Source organism: Tigriopus californicus, chromosome 9 (genome assembly GCF_007210705.1).
Source record: "Tigriopus californicus strain San Diego chromosome 9, Tcal_SD_v2.1, whole genome shotgun sequence".
NCBI classification, from domain to species: Eukaryota; Metazoa; Arthropoda; class Copepoda; order Harpacticoida; family Harpacticidae; genus Tigriopus; species Tigriopus californicus.
This window is the reverse complement of record NC_081448.1, coordinates 10,699,298-10,701,258: the sequence shown is the minus strand read 5'-3', so window position 1 is coordinate 10,701,258 and position 1,961 is coordinate 10,699,298. Positions and strand designations below refer to the sequence as shown.

Here is a 1,961-nt window from a genome sequence, read left to right as displayed (position 1 = left end):
GAATCGAAGACGCCAATTTGGCCCTAATGGCATAACCTTATTGGCTTTAAATGAACTGGCGAGATTTTTGAGTGGGCTACCATTTAAACAAGAAAGCACCGATATCAGAATACTTGATCTAAAAACAATTATAAGGTGAAAAACGAGTCATTTACCTTTTACTTCCTGCAAACTTACTTCTTATTTTCTTAAGCCTGTCCACGGACTTCTAGAGATATGGACTGCAAACGGAAGCAAAAATATCCTATCTCCTAAACCGCTCATCTTATTCCAAATAAGCACTTCATACGACCACAAGATCTAATTGAATAGAAGAACACAGCCAAGTTTGAGCCCAAACCTATGCTTAGGGAACTCAGGAGACATGTTCAAAGTAATGTATTAAACACTACATAAAATTTGAATTTTCGGCCGGCTCTTGGTCAGCTACATAAGCTTTTGACAACATCACTTTGAAGCGATCGACTTTGCATGTAAATGATACAAAATTGACCTACCGTTAATTGAAGAGATCTACTTTTCTTCTTTCATTACTTTAATTCGAAAAGTGGCTCAGAGTGGCCATGACCAAGAACAGGCCGATTTGCCGGGAAGCTCGTTCGTAGTCCATATTTCTAGAAGTCCGTGGCCAGTCACTAATAAACATCTAGAATTTAAGACATCAAAATGCCTTTCATTATATATGTCTTAATCGGTTTAAATCAGACTATGGCAGTCATGTAACTCCCATGTGGAGTCTTGATCGGGGGGGCTCTCCAAAAAACTAGATCCCGGCCCAAAGCCCGGTTCCTAAGCCTCGCGATATACTCTAATGGGATTCCATTTCAGGGGCAGAAATGTAAGAGTTACGACGCATGCCTCAAACTTTGTGAAAATAGATACTCTAGATCACTTACAAATGCTCCCAAGAGAATCAAGTTAATAGGCGTTTCCTTGCGCTTGACATGCAAGGCGATCAACAATCCTAAGGCGGCCACGAAAGCCACCATCAGCAGCCAAGGATTGCTGTGGACAAACTCTTTGATGACGGGCGTGAAAAGGCAGATGGAGGCAATCACGGTCGTGATAGCCAACTGCATGCCCAATAACGAGTACACCTTCCGCAAAAACCCTATAACGAAACAAAAAGAATGCCACAAGATTTAGAATTCACCTCATTTATTCTAAGTAACCTTTATGGCTTGTCTAAAAAGAAATGGTCCATTCAGGCATATGGAAAGGTAAAAGACGTCCTTCCGAAAAAATGAAATTGTGGTGAAAGGTTTTACAAGAGCCAAACAAACATCGAAGCCGTTTAAATCTTTCTCAAGAATCAACTTTGATGCCGTTCTTGGATTTTCGTCGCTTTCAGTCAGTTCAAGGTATAAGTATCCGGGTTCAAAAGGAGTAAGAGCGAACGAATCAGATTTGCCGATTCAAGGGATATCATTCTAGAAAAAAACGAAGGGACATCCATCTCTATCTTGGAGCGATAAACTGATGAACACCGTTTGATTGGATTAGATCAATTTCGTAGCACGTGGCCCATTGATTGAACATTGCCTGAACGGGATTGTAGCCAAATCACCGTGAAACTTTTATAACCCAATCAAACGACCATCTGCATGGTAATCATTGGTCATTAACTCATTATCTATACGATCAATCTCATGACGGATACTCATTCGCAGTAAGGACAGCGCAAAGGGAGGAAATCCTGCGTCATTCATTGTATCCCAGACTCTCTTTGTAGCTAGAGAGAATTGATTGACGGGTTGATATCTACATTAGAACTGTCAAGTACCCATTCGGATGTGTTTAGCTGCTCCGGCAACATTGTTTCGGTAAGCAAAATCTCGCTTGAGCTCAGAATCGAGGTCGTCTTCCTCGTATTGGCCTTCAATGTCCAGCATTAGGGGCACCGACGAGGAGGAATTGTTTATGGGGCCCTTGGTGTCAGCCATGATGGTCCAAAGATGCCC

At 41.8% G+C, this 1,961-nt stretch overlaps 1 protein-coding gene across 1 annotated transcript in view; it reads right to left on the bottom strand.

Moving 5' to 3' along the window:
• The window catches only part of LOC131886530 (protein lifeguard 4-like), a gene marked incomplete at its 5' end in the record, with an annotated part of 5,509 nt that extends 3,549 nt beyond the window's left edge, over positions 1 to 1,960 (bottom strand). The window contains 2 exon segments of the mRNA XM_059234895.1: positions 897 to 1,111; positions 1,784 to 1,960. Of these exon segments, the coding sequence (XP_059090878.1) occupies positions 897 to 1,111; positions 1,784 to 1,943 (375 nt within the window).
• Between the last annotated feature and the right edge of the window lies 1 nt (position 1,961).